This window comes from Fulmarus glacialis, unplaced genomic scaffold, assembly GCF_000690835.1.
Source record: "Fulmarus glacialis isolate BGI_N327 unplaced genomic scaffold, ASM69083v1 scaffold9286, whole genome shotgun sequence".
Taxonomy (NCBI): domain Eukaryota; kingdom Metazoa; phylum Chordata; class Aves; order Procellariiformes; family Procellariidae; genus Fulmarus; species Fulmarus glacialis.
Genome location: NW_009220010.1, coordinates 21,771 through 43,105, shown reverse-complemented (window position 1 = coordinate 43,105; position 21,335 = coordinate 21,771). Strand labels below are relative to the sequence as shown.

General features: G+C 37.5%; 1 protein-coding gene across 1 annotated transcript in view; it reads right to left on the bottom strand.

Annotated features, from left to right (window-relative positions):
- The window catches only part of SORCS2 (sortilin-related VPS10 domain containing receptor 2), a gene marked incomplete at its 5' end in the record, with an annotated part of 50,572 nt that overhangs the window by 9,000 nt on the left and 20,237 nt on the right, over positions 1-21,335 (bottom strand). The window contains 7 exons of the mRNA XM_009580589.1: positions 3,377-3,479; positions 4,959-5,058; positions 9,789-9,914; positions 11,548-11,660; positions 13,564-13,687; positions 15,009-15,142; positions 19,033-19,219. Of these exons, the coding sequence (XP_009578884.1) occupies positions 3,377-3,479; positions 4,959-5,058; positions 9,789-9,914; positions 11,548-11,660; positions 13,564-13,687; positions 15,009-15,142; positions 19,033-19,219 (887 nt within the window). The remainder of the gene's footprint in view (positions 1-3,376; positions 3,480-4,958; positions 5,059-9,788; positions 9,915-11,547; positions 11,661-13,563; positions 13,688-15,008; positions 15,143-19,032; positions 19,220-21,335) is intronic.

The window sequence follows — 21,335 nt, the reverse complement described above, 5'->3', positions numbered from 1 at the left end:
CATTCCTGCAGGAATGATGAGACGGCGTTGGTTTTTACTATGCATATAACTCATCAGCCAAAATCCCACTACCTCTATATGAATCTGCCTATTTTTCCCCTACCCCCCTACTTAATTAGATAAAATACTCTCTCCGTTTTCTGCATATGAGGCACCTGACACAGAATCTTATGCAGGATTGTTATTTTTAGATTAGTGCTCTCCCCCAAACTAATTTTGTGAGATTTACTTCTTGCGAGGGACACCAATTTTTAGCACTGGGTATTGCAGTTTTCAAAAAATGAGAAATTAAACAGGAGCAGCAAGTTTCATCATAGCTGTCCTGATTGCCCTGAAAGATTCATAAAAAAGAGATATTAGATTAGTCCCTGATGTCTTGTCAACACCGTCTTTCATCTCGCAATTCTGCCTGACAAAAATCAGTGTAAATTAGGATCCAAGTTCTTATGACATGAACTTCAGAAATACTCCGGGCAGGGAGGGCGGGTGACCATGCTTGGGGACAAGGGGCCTCGGCACTCAGGAACCATTGGGCAGTTTGGGCAGGTTTCTTTATTTTCTATCGAAGCTGTACTGTGGTCTACACAGAAGTCCGCTATTTTCTCTTTACTTTTCATCACAAGTCCTTAACAGTGCCTCTGCTCATTGCAAATGGATGAAATACTCTCACGTATGAAGCTGTAACCTCCCTGCCAATCCAGTCACCATCTTATCTGCAAGCCAGTCTTTCCATCTTGCATCTTTCCAGGTATCAAACTTAACCTTAAGCAAAGAACTGTCCTTTGGGCCGGCAAAGAGAGAGAGAGAGAGAATAGTCTAAGCCATGTCCATGCAATCTTTTGCAGACTGTGCAAACTTTTTTGCAGACTGTGCAGACTTTTGCTTTGCCTGTGCCCTAATGCCAACTGCAAGTCCTGTAGATCCAATTAATGTAGTGATAAAACTAAGATGAATAAACATTTCTCTGACTTGGGGAAAAAAGGAGTTTTAACCCTATTCTGAAAGGAGTATCTAGCAACTTACATAAATGAAAGTAAAGCACCACCAAATGTCTTCCATCTCCCCCTTAATTTTGTGAATCATACATAAAAATTATGGATGGTATTAACATTTCAACACCTTATAGATGTCTGTAATTTCTATGTGGAAATAATTCATATTTATATTTGCATACGTTGTCTGAGTTACCATAGGGCCCAGTAAGTGTTATTCTGCTGAAATGATCTCCTAAAATTGAACAATTTTTGTTGCCTACGGCATTCTTTCAGCAGATTAATTTTTAATATACAGGCATATAATATTGACAAGCTGCCTTTGTGCATTACAACTTGCAACCTTTGTATCTATAAAGGACACTCAGTTTCATAGACTCAGTCCCTATGGATCAGTTTGTAAACTTACATATGCACTGTACTGACTTTAAAGGGACTATACTCGCAAGTAAGTACTCCATGGGGATCCAGCAATTCACCATCCGTCTTTATAAACGTAGGAAAGACTTTTTTTAAGGGATTAAAGATTTGGGTGGGAGAGGAGTTCACAGGGAGCACACAGGGAAAAAGTGATTTTTCAAACGTAGCACCAATTAGGTGCTCAATGTTCTTCGAAGATCAAATTGCAAATGAAGGATGCAACCTAAAAAAATTGTCATCTTGGAAAAGCTTAGCAGGAATATTTAAAAATAATTCCATCAAATATCTCAGAAAGAGATATGATACGGACTAAAATTGAATACTACTGCGTGGTCATTCATCAATGCCAACAGCAGTTTTCAGGCTACTGAGAAACATTTGAATATATCTCACAATTTTCCTCACTCACACCTAAATTAAACCTCCACAAAATTTAAATGCAAATGATTTTCACAAATTATATATAGAAGTGTGATAGACATTAAAGCTTGCAATTTGCAAATTGTACTATAGTTTCCTCCTTAATAAAAGCACTTTTTATAAAGCAATGGTTCATTGGGCATTTTAGAAAGAACTCAAGGAAAATAATTTTTTTCTTCCTTTCTTGAATATTTTATACTTCTTTTGCCATGCAATAATTGTGTCTGTTATTTAATTGCTCTCATTTAAGAGCTAATAAAATATATAAATCATACAGCTTTTGAAAGATATCACAAGCAAGTTTTATGATCCCACACTACAAACAGCAAATCCTCCATGTATTGCTACTGAAATAATATAATTACATCACATCAACCATTTTTATGCTTTTCCTTGCAGCAGGCACCTAAAATAGCGAAATGGATTTTTATTCAGTTGGAGACAGTCTGATACAGCATTCTGTGCTTTGTCCTTTAGAGCAATCAGCCACTATGAGCTCTAAGAAACTTAGATGCTGCAGTGAGAAAATTGAGAGATACTTGGAAAAAGGGGGTTTTCTCTATTGACTTAAAAACTCTTTATCTAAACAAACTCTTACTTAAATGCTACCTACGCTTATCGCTATCACAAACTCAGTGCCGCACCCATTTCTATAAACTTATGTTTATTTCAAGTAAAACCCAATCTTTAAAAAATAAGACAAATCAATAGGAATCCTCACTGTGTAAGGACATCAGGATTTGATGACGATGAAGGCTTGTCTCCAGTATGCTCAAACCCAATAGCTTCTAAATGCCCGAGAGATACAAAAATACCAAAAGCATAGCCAATGATAACACAGACTCATGAATAAGAACAAAATTCTTTAAGTTGCACAGTACCCTAGTAGCTCTGATTAAAACCAATTGCAGACTAAAGATATATTGGACTGTCAACGGCTGGCATGGCATCCCTTCTCAATTTTGAGAATATGTCTTGCAGAAGGGCCACTTCCAGAATTGTTTCTCCCCTCAACACACTCTAGTGTCAAATTAACGCCAATCTATTTCCACCAGTCATTCTACATGGCATTGCCCCAGCAATTAAAATGTAATGTGTGCAAACAGAAACTCCAGAGCGCTATGTGTTTTGATAAAACTACTTTTTTAAGCAAATCAGCATTGCAGATGCACTCCTTGTCCCGATAGCTTTAGTTTATTCATAACTGCTATGAGATAGTTTATTCATAACTGTAATGAAGTAGGAATTAATCAGGAATAATATTTTAGCTCATCTCTGTTTCTTGATTATATTATTTAGACAAGCTGAACAAACTCTCCATAGTTCTCATATTGCTGCTATTTATCTTGGAACACAGCAAGTGAAAACAAGCGTCAGTGAAGTATCTTGATGCCTGAAAAGTTCAGAAAAAGACAATTTTCAAAGCGGTGGACTTTTTGCAATTCTTTAAGAAATCTCCTTTTCAAATAACAAACTCTGTTTTGCTGATCTGTGGATAAACCTAATTCTTAAAATGTGTATGTTGTTGATTAAGGTTTACTTGCCTTTTGAACTTGTAGAGGATGAAAGCCCCAACTGCAACTAGACAGATAACAAAGAGAACCACAATAGCCCAGTAGCCACTGCCTCCTCCAATCCTCTGAGAGTCTGAAATATGAAATAAAAGAACAGCTTAGCACGTCCTCTTTCAGATCAGTCACATTCTTGGGCTTTCTTTTCTATCTAATTGCCAGGTCACAAACATTTGTTGTTGTTTGTGTAACCTCTTCTTTTAACTCCATCTGTAGCCTCTTCAAAAAGGCAGCAAACCAAAATTAATTGGTGACTTGTGACTGAAGGACAGAGGACAAATTAAAAAAAAAAAAACAACAAAAACCAAAACCCTGAAGATTTAATTATTTGCATACGCAGTGTGGTTTTTTCCTGGGAATCTGAAGTTATCATAGGAAATGATCACATACCCTAAGTATATGTGTTGCAAAAGCAGGGCTGTATTATTTCACAGATGGAGAAACTAAGGCTCTGAACAACAAACGAACTCATCAAGGTCATACATTGGTAAAGGCTGGAATGAACATGGGCTTCTTTCAATCCCAGCCTTTTGGGCTGGCTAACGCATGTTAGCCCTTTGAACCAGATGAGGTACCACAGCGAGACTGTAGCACGATCCTACATACGAGACTAGATAAAACAGCTTTGTATTCTACAGAGGGCTGACAGATAAAATATCACGCCAGTATTTACATAAATTGATTGTGGTCAGCTAAACTGTTCTCCCACAACACACTGAAATAACAAAGAAGGATATATTATGGGATATGATACACAAATAAAAATTACAAGAACGTCTAATACAAGGTGAACCTTCTGGTTAAAACATCATTTTAACGTATCTCTGTTCAATATATGCACACATGTATGCACACATATTCTCTTCAACCAGTTTCCAGGTACATAGTGAATCCAGAGATGCATGAAATGCATGCAAAAAACCTGTTTCCGTTTGTTTTAAACACAGAAAAAGCATATAATTTATCTCAGGACAGGATTAGCAATGCAGAAACCCTACAACAAGCTTCACGTCAGTTGATTTGAAGATCAGAGATAGAAGGCAGAGATGCTATGTCCCAGACCCCTGGAGTTATATCTGGCTGAAGTAAAGAAGCTCTGCTTTCTTGGCAGCCAGTGCAGCCAAAGTGCTTCACCAGATGTTTTTTTTGAAGCCTGGTTGGCTCTTCCTTCAGGGCACTGGTTTGTATAATATAGGTATTTAGTTAATGTCATGGTTACACAGAAAAAAGCAAGAAGCTTCTGATACAAATCAGGAGGTATGACAAAATGGAAATATGTAAGAAATATTTATTTTGTGGTGATTGTTAACAAGTACCAAATGAAAATATATCCATGTATACATGTGTGTGTGTATGTATATATATATTTACATACATATATACACACACATATATATTTATGTGTGTCTCTATATGCAACAAGTACCGAGTAAGTATACATGTATGTGTGTATAGGTACATATATATATTGATATGAAGATTTTCTCCTTAACTTATCTAAACTCAGACAAGCATCCAAAGGTTGGTCTGTTGGGAGCTTTGTTTATATATTTACCTGAACCGGAGTCAGCTAAAGTCACTAAGACCCAGTATCCTCCCCTCAGAAAGAAACTGATGTTGTGTGCATTCAAGGCCTGCTTTATAGCCGCTATTCTCTGAAAATACAACAGAGAGAATGTCAGACATCTCACATTCCGTTCCACTTTGAAAGACTCAATGCTCTAAAAAGGAAAACCTCTGGCTCATTAAATGGTGAGAAACTCAGAAAGCGTTTGTCAACGATGAGCTGAAATCTTAAAGAAATTTCATATTTAAAACCCATGCAAAACTCCGCAAGCCATAAAAGCTGAAAATGTCAAAACTTTATAGCCAAATCTTTCTTTCTGCTTACCAAACCCTTTACCCAGTATGTGACAGACAGCATGTCATTTGCACGCGCTATTGGGTTGACCTGGCTCATAACTCACACAATGCATAACCCATATTAAAAACTCTCCATTTTTCTAACCTATCAGAAAAAAACCTGCGATGTCACTTTAGATGTCTTGCTATGAAAAGTAACTGCTATTTGATAATGAACTGCATGTCATAATTTACCTCACCTCCTTACCTATAATGAGATGGATTCCATTTATACCTGATTTTTAACAATACTCTGTAGAAATATATACATCCATCCATGTGGAAAAAATCAGGATTCCTCCTATTTTTCTCCAGTGGATAGAGCATAGTAAAATATGGTCTCTCACATTTTTATGGAGCAGAACCATTAAATATACCATCATATCCTAACCCCAGGTGACAAATTGTCTGAATTTTCCCTTCTACTTGCTTGTGTCTTCAACATGGGTAATTTTCTAAAAGATCAAAGCTAGTTTTATACTCTATGCCTTGTAATTTAGGATATGACTTCCCACAGGATGCCAAATTAGAAATATGCTTTATATCCATGAAACCTTCACGAGCAACTCCTTTTATGATATTATCAATTACGGTGTTCATCTTTGACAAGCCTTTGCAGTATAATAGATAGAAATCCCTGTAGTCTTGAAATCCCTGTAGTCTCTCTCATGTTATGGACAGAGACTACACAAAAGTTCAAATTCAAATATCCTCACTCATATTGAGGAATATCTAACTTCTGAAGCCATTCCACTGACTTTATTACTTTTTTTGGGGGGGGGGAATGACTCAACATAAGGGTGATGTGAGGATGGCCTCAGTTACTTTACAAGACAATTACTCCAGATAGCTCCTAAGTATTTATCTGTTTGCCCAAAGTCTGAAAAGAGAATGGATATGACAACTATATTGGTTAGCAGCCTTTAAAGTGACGCTGGCACCGCTGAAATAGAGTAACTTAGTCTCAGCCCAGGTTCATTCACATGTTCATGGTATACAATGCAAGAGGGACCACTACTTTAGGCTAATCTGACTTTCAGCCAGTAAATAAAATTACTGAGCCCTCTAACTTTGGATACATCATATTTTCCTGGCAGGCGTTTGAAGAATTCAACATTTGCTCTGGTTTTTGCTTAAGTGACTAACATTTGTTCGTTATTTCTCTCCCCACCCCTGGGTTCCCACCCAAGCCTATACGAACTATACTTCCACAGGTCAAAAATTTGAATCTTATGTGAATCCAGCCAAAGGTTCTGGATTATTTATTTCACTGTTAGATCGATAGTTGTTTCAGTACACATGGGGTTTTCTTCTGCCCTGAGGTATTTATTGAGCACAGTGCTGCCACCTCTCCAACTGTTTAAAAGACAAATCCAGTGTTTGGAGCTCCTCTCTAGACTCTCTAAGTTAAGGTTCTTATACCAGCATTTGAATTTTCTATCTTCTTTTTCTACATCCTTTCCAATGATAATATTTGAACATGTGAACACAATAGCTCCTGCATTGTGGTTAAGAATGCAAAAATAATGACACTATTCAAACTCTTACCCATTTATTTATACATCTGGGGCTCTGACTTGCCCTTTTTGCCAAAGCAACTCACTGGGAATTTTCGTGTAGTGGTTTGTCTAGATAGAGCCCCAAATCTTCCTCAGAGCCACTGCTTTTCAGGCTATAATTTAAATGCTCTTTAACTGACTCTTTCAACTGGACTCATCCCACCTGACATTAGGCATGTAATAGATGTGCATAAATTAAGTGACCAAGTCTTCCTCTAGAGTCAATGATTAGAATGAAATAATTTTGAAATTGCTGTGTTCTTAAAACCAGGTTAATCACACTCAGCTTTTATTTCTACATGCATACATTTGAAAGAAAAAGGGCTTTTGTTAGAATGGAACCAAATTCGGAATTGTTCAAAGGGCTCCTACTACTACACTGCCAACTTATTTATGATCTTTGTTATTGCTGACTACTTTTATCAGTAATGACTCCTATTCTAGACCACTAACTTAATAAATAGCATCACATCACAACACTTCATTTAAAACACCAATAGAAACTCCACCAAGTAGGTGTTCTCTGCCTGACCAAGAAATTATTGCCTTCTGAAATCACGTAATATCCCAAATCTAAAAGGTTTTCAGCCAAGAACAAATAGGTTCTCTTTAGGGGAAGACATTTCATAACTATGTCTAAGTTAAGGATTTCAGGGACACCTCCTCCAAATGTGCAGAAAACATTCTGCATTGGTGTATCCTCGCAATAGTGTCACAACACTGACTTTGATAACTGGCACTAGCAGCATGACAAAGCACATCCTTCCAGTGAAACATATGAAGACCTTCCAGATTCTCTTCTGGTAACAGAAGAAAATGTAACAAATCTTTAAACGAGTGACATCATGAGTATTTTCCTGTTGACTTCACCAGTCACTGCTTCTAAGTTTATTTAGATAGGGTATATTTTCAGGATATTTCTCAAGTCACAATGGGTTCTAATACAACACATATTTTATCAAAATTTGTGCCATTCAATTCTAAATCAACAAATGTATATGCACATATCAGTAGCTCAAGTAGTGTCCCTCAGCAATAATATAAAAATAGAAATTTAGGCAGCTGGCAGTAGAAGACTGGCTCTATAACACTGTTCTCTATAAAACAATCAAGTGTCGAAATGTGATACTAGTGTACCTGATTTTTTATCATTGGACAGCATAGGTCACTGTAATTGCTTCTGTCTCCCTTGTTCCTGCTCCAACCAAATGTAGGTTGTACCATATTTGGTATTTCCATACATGTCATCCCCTGACCTGGTCCACTCTAACAATGTCAGAAATATACATCTGTTCTCCAGGTTATACAATTACTTTCACCTTTCAGTGCTCCTCTAGTTTCAGAAAACCTTTGCAAGGTCTTACTGGAGGACTACTTATTACAGAAACTGTGTCCTGCTAAACTACTGTAATTTCCCCACAGCCCCACTGAACAAAAGTTTTCCCAAATCATTTGCAACATGTGATTGTTCTTTATGTTTTGGAGTAACTCACAGGGTATCTCATACACAAACATGAAAATAAACCTTGAGACAGCATTGATTATAACTAATGATATTCTTCATGCTGCCTTGAAGCACAGCACTAATATAACAGTTGAGATTTAAAGAGAACTAATATGCATAACACTTTGCACTGAAATAAAATGTTTGCACAACCTGAGAATCTATCACCATCAGTTCCCTTAAATTATTAAAGACGTCCATTCCATATATGCTTGGCATAAAGAGAAAGAATTTCCTTTAGAAGCTGCACCTCACTTCTTCAAGAAGTGGAACGATGCAAATAATTTTGAAGTGGTAATACTCACCTGGCTGAAAGCCATAGTTCATGAATGGCTCTCTACTAAAGAAACAACCTACTAAAATTAATCGTTTCCTGCAACATAATCAGGATTTCAGGCTCCCAGAAATTCCCACTGTGATTGCAGAGGCAGAACAGTAAGGGTTTGGGTTGCCACAGAGCAGAAAATTTTGTGCATTCACACTCTACTCTGTGCATTTTAAACTAAGACACCTGTTCAAGTACTTGGACAACATCAACATACTCCTTTGGACATTCCAAAATGTACCCGATCAATTCCAAACACAATCTTACCAGTTTTGTGTTAATATGAAGAGCTTCGCCTTACCTACTTCCCCAACTCTTTGGATACTGTGACCTTGTCTCAAAAAGTTGTAAAATGCCCTTCAAAATTAACGATACCTTACATTGGGATTCTTTGTAATTGGCAGGACTTGAACTACAAGATACAGGCACTGTGTTGGGATCTGTTCCTTCTCTATCACAGCAAAAGGACGAATATCAAAAATTGTAAGTGCCAGTCTTCTGATTTTTAACGAGCATAAGGTCTTTTATTATGGAAGAAATACGGTTTGGAAATAAGTAGAGAGAAACTAATGTCTGATTTTCATTCCTGTGTTCACTATATTTGTTTCTTGCCAATTGAAAAGGACATTTGCTCATAAAGGCAGAAACTACCTACTTGATGCTCTTTACATTATAGGTCAACTATTAAAGGTTCTTTTCTGTTTGACCTGAAATCTAATTTGCTTCTGAAGACAGTGCAGAGATGGTTCGTCCCTCTTTAGAAATATCAGTGTTCCAAATACACTCTTTGCTCTACCAGATCTTCACAGACTGACATGCCATCACTGTTGTTTCTGTTTAAAAAACAGATCAATATTAGTTATTCTTAAGAAATACACTAATACCAGCGAGCACTAGATTATACTGGTCTATACACTGTCAAAGACAGCAGTCATAGCTGTTGCTAGCTTTTACATGTCTCTTGTCAGGTGGGAGTGAGATCTTTACATAATTAGGGAGCACCTTTTAATTTCACATAAAGACAATGAGAGTACAGCCACTGATTGCAACACAGGATGAAGACTGTCCTAACCAGACATACATTGCTCTGGTTACCTTATCACTAGTTACACTTCTCTTCCTTTTTGGTTGGTTTGCTGGTAGTAGCACATGTAAGTCAGCAGTTGTGGGCAGACCAGGTTTCACGACTGTCATGAGTGTTTCTTCGGGTATATTGGTTTCCTGTGAATACAAAGGCATATGGCAAATTATAGGACAGCATGCTTTATATTTTATAGAAAATACTTAAGTAACTCCACATGTGTCTCTTAGTCTTTGGTGTTCAGATCCTTAATATTTAGAGGGGATTCCACCAGAAGTTAAAACATGAACAAAGCCAAACATAAATTACCTGAAATGTGAGCTGCTTTTTGAAGATTGGAAGAGCTAAGCATTGTTATCGCATTGAAGAGATTTAGTGGCATCATGGAAAGAAGCAAAACAAAGTATGCAGCTTTAGCAAAACTCTGAAACGGCTGTGCATTTCTAGGGTAACACAAAACAAGTTTCTAAGTGATTTAGGATCCTTTGTGGGCCATTCAGACACTCTGTAGACTTAGAAGGGCATATTCATTACAGCTAACTTTAGCTTAGGGAGGCTGCTTTTCCATCGTGTTTGATGGACGGAAGAGAAGTCTTCCAGGGTGATACTAAGAGCACCTAGGTTCAGGTCCTGAAATCGTTATGAATACCCGCAGCCCCCACTGAAAGTCAAGTGCGTTCCTTTTCAAAATAGTTTGTGCAAATTTTTGCTTTTAGTCCCAAATTCCTCCATGTGTTGTATAATACAGCCACACAATTCTAATGACACCCAGGGCACTTCCCGTAGCCTTCTTTCCTCAAACAGATTCCGAAACTCCATTAAATTGTTCATATTCTTTTGCAAATGATTTAGTAATTACTAAAATGCAAGGACAATTTTATAAGGAATTAAAACATTTGTTTGACTGACACTGGTTATGGAATGGGTTTACGTTGAGAAAAGTGGGAATTTACTTTAATTTGACATTTGATGTGAACCTTAAAAAAAAGGCAGGAAAAAGTATAAAGCCAAAATTCCAGAACCTGATTTGCACTACCGTAAATCCAGGAAAAGACAAGTGATTTCAAACACAAGCATTTACAAAACATTATCAACCTGCACCTCAGTGCTACTGTCCTCACAAAAAGTCAGTGTGTCCACACTCAGTTGCTGGCAGCGTGTGTTCCTGAAAAGCGCAGCTCTAGAGCTCACAGTTTTTATGGGGTGCTTTTACTTTTTTCACAGAACTGCTGCATGGCTTTGTACTTGATTTAACCTACAGGATTCAACTGCACCTGATCCACATTTCTTTTGCTAATATGATCTAAAAAAACAGCTGCGCGAACCGCTTGCCTATATATTATACATAATTTTCAAAGTTACACAACTGATATTGTAAATTTTCCCTTTCTGCTTTGTTTTTACCCAAAGCCTATGTCTTTTATATTACACAGCATCCTTTGCTTAACTGCTAAATATATCACATTTAAGCTACTCTTCCTGTTTTGGAGTCAGCAGCATTTGCCAATATGTCTATCCCTAATCCCAGAGAGCAATATTTAGCATTAATTGCCAATTAGGCTGTGTTAGACCTAAACTTTCCGTGTTACGATATCATCGTCTACAGCCTGCATGTAAAAGCGACGCTAGGCTCAGACTTGTTTGAAATATGGCTCATGAGGTTCACTTTATTATTTTGCTCTGCCTCCTTTTTTCTAAATGAGAAGGCATTAACTTAACCTTCAAGCTTTACGACTGGCCAGGGAACATTTTACGAGCAATCTGAAAGAGCACCTTTGCAAGAAGTCGCGTTACTACCCGCCCTATGTCTTCCCTCCACTCCGGTATGTCGGGGTTGTACATGTCCAGATGCTTAGTAAACTTCAGAGGAAGAACATGAAAATGATCTAGAAAAACAAAAATAAACATTTTTTAACAAGTAACAAACCAGGTTGCCCTATGTCTTCCCTCCACTCCGGTATGTCGGGGTTGTACATGTCCAGATGCTTAGTAAACTTCAGAGGAAGAACATGAAAATGATCTAGAAAAAACAAAAATAAACATTTTTTAATAAGTGACAAACCAGGTTGCAGAAACCGTTTTGCAGAAACAAAAGCTGAAAACATATATTTGGCATTATTTGCTGTGCAGCGCTGCAGTATCTAGGAACCCCACTGCTCTCTGTTGTGTACTCTTGCAGGGAGCAAGAGTACACTCCTGTCAGGTACTCAATTTCTTTCTGTATTTTCATCAACATCATCAAATTTGTGCCTAAAGATAAAAAAGCAGGAAGAAAAATAAATAAACAAAGCAAATTTACATACTGGCTCTGGGATCATAACCTTCCCAATAATTTTTCCTTAGGACAATACACCCCACAGACATGGTTGGTTTCTTTTATTTGTAATGGGAATGCGCCAATGGATTTTATTCTTGCTGAATCATAAACGTGTTTTTTGCCCATTACATGTTCCTGCTTTTCATGTAAAATGAATACTTTATGTATTCCATCAACTAGCTATGAAAATAAGAACAGAAATTATATACCAAAGGCTAACTACTGCCCTCTTCAAAAAAAAAAAACCAAGGTACACCCACAACATTTCTCTGGATATTGTCCAAAATATCTGAAATACCAGAAATGGGCTGTTCCTCAGTAAAAGGTCTCTCAAATCTTCCCTTTCTCCATATTGGTTCCTTGGATGAACACCCGGGGAACTTAATGCAAAGCAGAGAAAGAGATCCTCTGGAATGCATGAGTCAAACCTGGCCTCCCCAGTGCTTCCAACAGAATTGTATTTTAATGTGATTTTCTTTTCCAGAGGTTTCTTTACTTCCCCCAAGACCAGTACTTTCGTGCTCTTGGTATCAGGATTGGCCAGCACTAAGAGCAGAAGCCAAAGTCATTGATCTGGTCACACTAACATGGGTTATACTTCTAAAGAATTCTAAAAAAGTGGATGCATGTATAAGTGGTTAAATCCATTTATCTTAGGAAAGGAGAAGGTTCATAAAAGCTGCATTTAGCATGAGTGTGGTTTTTACCATTATTTAAAATTAATAAGTATACTAAAAGCAAAAATAACAGAATCTTCTTCAGACAATAGAGATGTATCATGTTGTGTATTTCATGATATCTGAAGGCTTTTAGCTCTGCATTAAAAAGAAGCTTTTTCACTTATCACAATTCCCACATGTGACAGCACAGATACAAATGTAAATAATTCATCAGCACTACATTTTTTACAGTATATTATGCCTTGCCACCACATTATACGACACAACAAAACACACCAGGGCACAATGCGAAACAAGAGTTGAAGGGTTATTCAGTAATTACAGTGGAGCTATACTTGACCCAAACTCTCAGATAAATATCAAAGGAACAGTGATATATTGTCATAAAAGACAATTATTTCACATTGCTTTTAATGCTGAGAGTATATACACAACTAAATTTTCTTTTTTTCAGAGGTATTTAAACTACTTTATTTAGAAATTCTAAGAAACTCTCGAGTCATAGGCCAAAATACTACTTAAACACTATTGCTACACATAGTATTTGGAAACCGCAGTAAGACTCAAAATAAGCAAAGGAAACAAAACTTTTCAGATGAAACCCTTCCATACAACCACACTGTCCAACTTCATGGAGTTACCTAGTGACAGTTCATCCCTCTAATTTTAACAATTAAATGTTGCATTAGATATAATTTTACAACAGGTTCAGTTGTGTCAGGGCTGGTTTAAGAGGTATAAGAAACAAGTACATGTGAAACAAAAAAAAAATTAACAAGAGTAATGTCTCACCAAAAACGTGGACAACTTTCGAGTCCTGAAGCATGGAGCTCCCACAGGAAGCCTGCACTGTAACTCTGACGTCACCTGTCTCAGCAAACTTTGTCACCAGAAAATTGTCCAATGTAAGGAGTGGCTTTAAAAAACAAAGAAGAGTTGAAAATAGAATTTCAGCAAGAACCACAAGAACAGTGTCTGAAGAGACCGTCACTAAAAATATTAGCAAAAAAGGTTTCAATTAATCAACATTTTATCAAATTGTTCCGTTACAATTTTCAATACAGGATGTCTAAATAGAATGTTTATAAACAGAATAGCTGTCAGATGGGCCAAACATTTCTTTTAGAATAATTGGTAGAGTATTAGGTTTTCATTCGGATCCCACTGAAATAAACAGATTGTGAGTCAGGTTCACAAATCTCTACAAGATCATATATAGCAAGCCATTTGCCTCGAAAAATGTGGGGTATAGTCAAGGTCAAAAGGATTAATTCTGTCAACTTAGAGCACGACCTATGGAAGTGCACCAGCCCACCATAACCTCCATAGCGGAACTGAGATATTCTGTTACCTGACCACATCTGTATGAATTACAAAACCCTTCACAAGACTAATCAATCTGCAGTGCCTGTTCTAGCAATGGCAAAGTCAATAATAACGAAAAGATACAGGCTGGGATTACGGTAGACAGCACATTTACAAGAAGAAAGTTCATTGCGCTTATCTGAAGCATTCCTCTGTCATACTTAGTCTCCCTCATAAAGAAAATATTTTACTTATCTGTTATTGAAGAATTACCTTAAAGAAATTAACCCAGCTAGACAAGAAATATTCCCAATAGAAATACTTGGAAATTTATTGGTCTACTACATGTTTATCTAGACTTTCTATGCCCAAATGAATATCACTAGATTGTTTGAGTGCTTTCACTGTTTTGATATCCTTTTAGACATCCCTGTTATTTTTGATACGGCAGTCTATTTTAGACTCCCCAAAAATATTTATCTATACGATGAATATATATATACTTCTGTACAGCACTTAAATTTAAAGTATCCACACTATCAACATGGAAGTGCATAAATCCAAGTTTCATCATTCACCAATGCTATGATCTGAAATGCATCCCCCTCCACAAGGTTTTTTCCACAGGTAACAAAATAGAATGAATTGTTGTTCCCCCAAAAGAAAATGGTTCAGAAATTCAAACCCATTCTAGAAGAGAAATTTGCATTTCCACATAAGTAGCAACAAAGGGAAATGTATACCTTAAATGTATGTGATAAAACAAAGGAAGTTAGATACTGCTTGCCACTAGATATAACTGGCTATTTGGAATGAAAGATGGTCTATAAGAAGTTATGCAACATGGTAGTATTTCTATTAAAGTAAAAGGTGTCACTCAACCTTTATTGGAAAGAGATTGAAAATAATCTCAGTCAAAAACATTCATGTACCTGAAGATTGCTTCCTATCCACCAGTAGAAGACTGTCAAATTAGGGTTCTTAGGCAGTATGATGGCTGTCAGATTCACCTCCTGGTTTCTCCCAACAACTGGAACCACTTCTAAATTTAAAGCCTGCAGTGGAGCTGAACAAAGTTCCAAAAATATTACTGAACAAGAATCCATCAATTTATTAATACCTCTTTGCCCAAAAGCCTCTCACCTGCACACCATAAGGTCCTGAATTTATTTTTCCCTCCCTCCTGCTTTTACATCTGTGTTGAAAACTGCGGGCATAATTGGAAGGACCTCATTTCAACCAAAAAAAAAAACCAACCCAAAACCCCACAAACAAAATCCTACGGCAATGTGACAGATCGCCAAAATGCACCTCTCTGATGCACTGGTGCATGTCCAATTCTAGAAAACATAAATATTCCAGTTAAAAAGTGGAAAAGGCAATCTCAGCTTTTTTTTTTTTTTTTTAAGTAATAAAAGATCAAATAAATAGAAATCTAACAAATCTCAAACTGCTAAGGGAAAAGCAGAAAACTGAAAAAGAATGTTGCTGACTACACATTTTCATTATAAAATATTAGCTGTTAGGCTCACACCACACATAAACTCTCATTAATGCATGCTTTAAAATAGATGTGTAAATCAGGGGAGCATTTATTTGCAAATCGAAACAGATAACCTCTGTACTCTAAAATGTCCCTTAGAGTAAGTTTATTCCTTTCTGAACTTTTGCCTACGAAGGCTGTAAACATTATTATTTGTATAAAAGAAATGCATCATTACAATGATTTTATCTGCTTCTTAATGTTGTATTTTGCTTCTAGTACAATAACTTTATTGAACCCTCAGAGGTTTCAGAGTGTATCTTTTTCAGCATGTCTGAAGGGAAAAGCTTTATAATAGTATAATGTGATAACTAGAATTTCTTAACTTCAGCTGCACCATCTATCCAGGATACCAAACCGCTGTATGGTCCAACATGCATTCATTACACAGAATGAATACTAACCCATTCATTTTTTGTTCCATTCTAACTATCTTTTAACTCATTCAAAGGTCTTTCATCTCAGTGCAAACTTAAAGGTAATTAACACTGGTCCAAAGTCTTTCTCTTACTCTCTTTCATGAACTGAATCATTGCCCGTTTGCTTCTAATTCACTTTGACTAAACCGCTTGAACTTCTCTGAGAGCAAGTTGTCCGAGCTGTGCACACCCTCCTTTTCTACCTCACTTCAACTGGCCTGTGTGCTGCTTCATCTGAATGTCAGGCTCTACTTCCATTCTGCTCTACTTCATTTCTCCAATGACTTCTTTAACCACCTACGTGAATTCAAGACATGTTGGGTGCTTAAACAAAAGGTTGCTTCAATAGCTTCTTTTCCGAAACAGTTAAAATGCTCCTCCTGTTGCTGATGTCTTGAGGAAAATTCAGAAATTGTAGGAATTCCATTAAATTTATTCCTCCTAGAAACAGATTTTCCTTCTGATGAGGCAAATTAAAGAATTCTGGAGGGATCTGCATCACTATTTTGATTTTGCCATAAATTTACATTTTCCCAGAGGAAACTGATCATTTTGAGATACGGTTTTGCTACCGAAGAAGGTTACTTTCTTTTCCAAAATTTTTAGAGGGGAAGTTGTTTGGTACTTGAATGATGACTGTTATTTCAGGTTTGCCGTTCCTATATATTAAAGAGCTAAAAATAATTACTGTGAGTCCTTCTGCTTGTCTCAGTCACGCAGTTCCATAACGCATTTGAACAAGCTTCATCGCACCCTTAAATATGTACCATTCGGAATGAAGTTGACTTACACGATTTCTGTTTAACAAAGCTACAGTTTCAGTACAGTTTTCGGAGCTTCCTGATTATTCACACACTATAGAGATTATGGTTTCATGAAAAAGAAAATGTATGCCTAGTTCTGCTTCAGTTCTTTTTATTCTGGGTTACCTCTTCACGTTTATACTATCAGACTTGCTCTAATTTCTCTTACAGTTCATTAATAAGTTGTAGATTGTGTGATCTGGACCAGAAAGCATAATCTGGATGACAGGCTGAAGCTCATATAATTGTCCTGCATTACAGGGCATCCCATAGCAACAGAACTCGGCAGGAGTAAAAAAGATTCTCTTTACCATTTGTCTCTGAAAAAATGCCCTGGGAATACATCAGCTGGAGATAGAGTGAAAGCAGGATTCTATGGACATTTCTGCTTTCATGGTATTCCGCGGTGAAAAACGTCCCTGAGCGGCTATTAGTGTTTCTCTAGAACATAAAATTGCAGTTTAATTAGTGCCAGCTAATTTCCTCAAATCTTGTAATTTACCTAAAAAATTAAACAGAGCAAATCACATAGAAAGCATTTATTCAACTGGACCAGGTAACATGCTTCTGTGAGTCTTCTAGACCACGCGCAGCATCCACGGCCAAGCTCAGGGATGGACCACGTCTGCTTCAGTGCTCTGCTGCCTCCGCACTTCAGCACTGAAGTCCTCTTAAAGCACCAGTCATTTTCCTTGTGAAAAATACCTCTGGCTTCTGCAATTTGTAAATCCGCTGCATAAAACACAATCGATATCTTTTATTTATACTGTTTATCCTGATGTAGGCCACACCAGAAGCACATTTTGAGAGAGCGGTTGTTCTGCTTTCCGTCACGGCTTGCTACTGCTCGTCATTCTCTGAACGGTAAGAAGTTGTTCTCCCCAGAGAGAAGGATGTTACAGAGTTTTTTTGTTGTTTGTTGCTTGTACAGATCTACTGTTCCTGTGCTTAATCTACTTCTCAGCACCTAGAAGCTCCTAAAAAGTAACGGTAAAGCCCTAAGTAATTTATCTGAGCTCTCTGGAGTTGTCAAATGATTTAAAAAACAAACACAACAAAGAAACAGATAACAAAACTGAGGCGGAGAATTCAATTCGGATCCTTTCCATTTGATTTTAATAGGAGGTTGGCCATTAGCATTAATGGGTTGGGCTCCATCTGCTAATCAAAGCAGAACTGGAAACTCTGGACTCAAGGACTCTGACTAGCAATACATAAATATCAGCAGTCACCAGACAGGCTGACATAAAGCACACAGATCTGTACACAGCCTTGTATGTGGCTCCAGCAATTTCCATTGCTTTGGGATTAGGATGGAAGACACACCACTCACAGCAGAGGGAAACAGAACCTGGAGAATGCAAGATGAGTATCTTCTCTTCTGATGTTACTTGTTCCCGAATTTTTGACACATCTGAAAACAGGCAAAGCAATAGCTGTCTTGATTCTCGAAGGAAGAGGAAAATTCAGTTCCAGTTATGAGTTTCCTTCTTCATTTCAATTATGAGATGACTGAGGTACATTAAGCTTGTGATGGTGCATGATATTCCCTGTGCTGTGCTACTCTTTTTTTTTAAATGTATTTGATAGGGTTTTTTAGGTCTTAATTAAGGAGAGGGAGAGAAGTCTAAGTCAAGTAATACTGCCTGCCAACATGAAGTTATACCCAAGCACCACTTTAAAACTTTGTGAGAATTAACTACCTAAAATCTAGATTCTAGTACTTTCATAAGTAGCCTGACTTTTAGAAACACTGAGATTTTGATTCTTTTTTAAAATCATACAGGAGCTCATATGTTTCTCAACACACCTGTTCGCTTGCTTCACACAGCACCTAGAAGCTCCTAAAAAGACACAGCTTGAAGTGTTAAATTTTAGCTGCTAAGACTGCCAACGGGGTCTTGAGTCAGCGAGATGGATCAAACCTGGGATTTGAACTGAGGCATGCTTGCCATTTAAAAGATTGAGACACCATCCTTCTCCCAAATCCAAACAAAACTAACTCTGACCTCCTAATACATTAGGTTTACAAGCCTCTGCATTAACAACATACTGCACTGCAAGACTGTGTGAGGTTATTGAAAAAATATGCATTTGTCCTAATTGTGACCAGTAATTTTCTTTACTACTTCATAGCTGTCATGAGGTTTTTACAGAGCAGCAAAGTAAGAAAACCAAAGAGCTGATTTACAGTTGACTTGGACGAACACCACAGCCTCATCATGCCCAGCCACATTCTCAGCCTTCACTGAGACACGGTAAATCCCAGGATTCTCATAGCGGTGACGGATGGGTTCTCCAGTCATCGTAAGGTTCACATATATCGCCTTAAAGCCATCTCCAAGATCTACCTGGTATTTGGTATTCAATATATCACCCTAAAAGGAAAATATATCAAAAATATTTTAACTGGCCAGAACCGAAACAGACAGGACACATAATTATAACCATTTCCTGAATCACAATAGCACTTCCAGCCCCAGGCAGATATTTTGACTCAACTGCAATAGTTGCAGTAAAACCACTACACCCATGGCAAAGATTTTAGTGCAACAGATGTTGTGTGCATTAATAGAGATAATACTAAATTTCCACAGCAAGATGCTACCTTAAAATAAGACACTGCAGACCACTAACCAAGTTGTATGACACAGAAACCATCATTCTTGTCTTAATGCAGCTGGAGATTAACTAACATAACGGTGCAGGGCAGCCCCAAGTTCTGGAGTAATGCTCATATGATTGCAAACAACTGAATATTGTTATTTTAGCAAATTACCACTCATCCAGTGAACTTCTAGCCTGTACAAATATAAAGTAAAATTAATCGGTTTAGACCTTCTTCACAGCACCTTCTAACCACACCCTCTGAGTGTCAACCATATGGTCTTCAAGATCCAAGCTGGGATCTTTGCACAGAGTTGTACTGCATTATACAGAGCTACCAGCACGTCTAGAACTAACATGCTCTACTGCAAAATTAGATGTATGCTTAATGAAGCAGGTTATTGAGCTGAATTTGGGAAAGGGTTTAAAAGTCCAGCCAAATAATTCTGTCATGTCAAACATCTCACAGAATTTATAATTTGTTGCACTTCTGCTAAGTGCTCCTTTAAATGACACTGTCCTCCTAAACTCAGGCCTAAAATACTGCAAGACTGATACTGCTGTCAGAAGACAAACATATGCCCATCACTCACGTTGTCACAGTGTGGCTGCTCAGGAGAGAAGTCAGGCCTGTGCTGCATGGACTGGCGATGTGGATGGAGTCAAAGGAAAATTCATTTTAGCTGTGAGCAGCAACACTTTCTCAATACTACCGGCAGCACTGCCTTAGCGAGCTGCCCTGCCTTCCTTGGTCTTCAGCAACATGTTCCTGCTCACTTGCCACAGTACATGGCCATCACAGTCATGCAATTAAAACATGTTGCAGGGCCAGACTTGGTAAAAAATCCTCCGTACTGTGAAAACACAGTGTTGGTTTAAAAACCTTCGCTTCTTTGGAAAGGAATATATTGCTTCTAGGAAAGGAATATATATATCCATATGCTAGTCAGGTGACCCGAATGGCCATCAGAGCAGAGAAGGATTGACACCCATCGAAGTATTCAAAAATCATTTCACTTCCCCATAAGCCACTCTCTGAAATAGGTTTATATCAAAATCGAATCCCAAAAGGCAGCACTAATGTAGAATCAAAGGAGGCAACAAAGCCTAGAACTTATGTACCCTGACATTACAAAGGGAAGGAAAACATACTATTATTTCCTCCTTTTATTATTTTGCAGTTTGGTTGATTTTATTCCTTGTTTTATCAGATGAAAGAGCATTGATTATAATGTAAAAGAATACCCATAATAAGGAACCTGGAGGGTTATCAAATACCTGAACATCGTATTTCAACACACATAAAGGACCTTGAAAGCCTCTTCACTGTGAATTTTTTTTTCCAAACAACATCTTTCTTTTGACAACAGATGGGCAGAGGAGATAATATGTTATTAAAGTTTAAAGCAGAAGAGATGTCTTCTTGCCAGCAACATGCCAGTCAGTGGAATATCTTTAGACAACATTAACTTGCAAACAGTTCTTGTTCGCTCTTTCTTATGCTAACAAGTATACATGCATATTTTTTCCAGGTGAGACAGAAACCAGTGTTGAAAGCCAGTAGGTGCAAGCTTCTCTTAATGTTTTATTCTAATAGCTTCCCTAATGTAAAGTTGAGAGTGCTGTCTTCAAAACACCAAGGCACTTCTGTTTCCCTGACCAGGAAAGACAGAGAGCAGTGGACAGATAACAAGAGAGTCACATAGGGAAAAGGCAGCTAAATTTAAAAGGAATTGGGGCTTCCACTTCCATGCAAAACAGATGATTGTCATGACATTATTTATTCATACATTCAGCCACCAGAATTTGGGAAAAAAGTAATTATAAATATAAATTATTATTATTTCTAAGGTCACATGCAAACTGCCCAAACATATCCAAAGCCTG